Consider the following 1,015-nt stretch of genomic DNA (forward strand, 5'->3'; position numbering starts at 1 on the left):
GAGCTAAAGACTGGGCTGCTGAGCTAACACTTTACTCCTTTCTGTACTGAGGAGACAGCTCAACACTACAAAGAAGTGACAAGGCAACCGCAGATCTAGATCTTTCTGTATAGGGTTGCTAGTGAGACCTTGCTACGCTCCTACAAGCTCCTCTGGGATTACGAGCCTACCATGTGTGCTAATAATGCCTTCAGGCATCGCAGTCTGTAGCTAGACTGGTGTGCGATGCGGCTTTGTTCCCCTCTTCTAGGGACAGAGCGAGGCAGCTATGTTGTCTTTAATGTGGTTTGTTTACAAAGTGTGCTGTGGTGGAAGAAATGGCGAGAATTATTTCCTCTTTCCTGTATGGACTTTCCAGAGTGGTCTCATCACCTGAAGATGGCAACGCTGATCTTTGTTGATAAGGAGAATGGTGAAGTTGGTGCTCCTAAGAATCAGCTAAGACTTCCCTCAGGATCTTGTGCGTATATGCTGCCCTAAGCCAGTAAGGGATTGAGTGAAGTGTATAAATCAGGTCTTGCTATTCACTGGCTTGAGCAGTAGTAGTTTTCTATTCTTATTTCTACTTATCTGACCAATTCGATTTCTATAAAAATGAAAATGACTCTGTGCTTTTGTCAGAGCTGGGCTTATGCTCCTGAGTTATACATGGTGAACGATGATTTTTATGACAACTGATCTTCCAGCACATGCATTTACTGAAGCAAGCTTTAGGGTTGATCTGGTGCTTAAGTTTGCATTTTTTCTTCCCCCCATTCCAGCAAAAATCTTATCTGAAAGGACACAAGTTAACACTCCACTTCCTAAAAAAACCATCAGTTCCACTCCAGCCACATCTCACTCTGTCAGAAAGGCTCTTGGAAATGTGAACAGAACTGAAGGAGTCACGAGCAAGATGGAGAAGACAAGACAGAAGAATCAGCCTTGCACTGCAAACAAAGTGAGTTCAGTGCCCTTCAGTGGGGGCTGGGGGTACAGAATAGCGGCTGGGGGTACAGGAAAAGAGCGGCGGTGG

General features: G+C 45.1%; 1 protein-coding gene across 1 annotated transcript in view; it reads left to right on the forward strand.

Moving 5' to 3' along the window:
• Window positions 1-378: 378 nt before the first annotated feature.
• PTTG1 (pituitary tumor-transforming 1) overlaps window positions 379-1,015 on the forward strand; it is a 3,118-nt gene continuing 2,481 nt past the window's right edge. The window contains exons 1-2 of the mRNA XM_010140003.1: window positions 379-460; window positions 762-940. Coding sequence (XP_010138305.1) covers window positions 379-460; window positions 762-940 — 261 coding nt within the window. The remainder of the gene's footprint in view (window positions 461-761; window positions 941-1,015) is intronic.

The sequence above is a fragment of the Buceros rhinoceros genome, unplaced genomic scaffold (genome assembly GCF_000710305.1).
Source record: "Buceros rhinoceros silvestris isolate BGI_N320 unplaced genomic scaffold, ASM71030v1 scaffold41347, whole genome shotgun sequence".
NCBI classification, from domain to species: Eukaryota; Metazoa; Chordata; class Aves; order Bucerotiformes; family Bucerotidae; genus Buceros; species Buceros rhinoceros.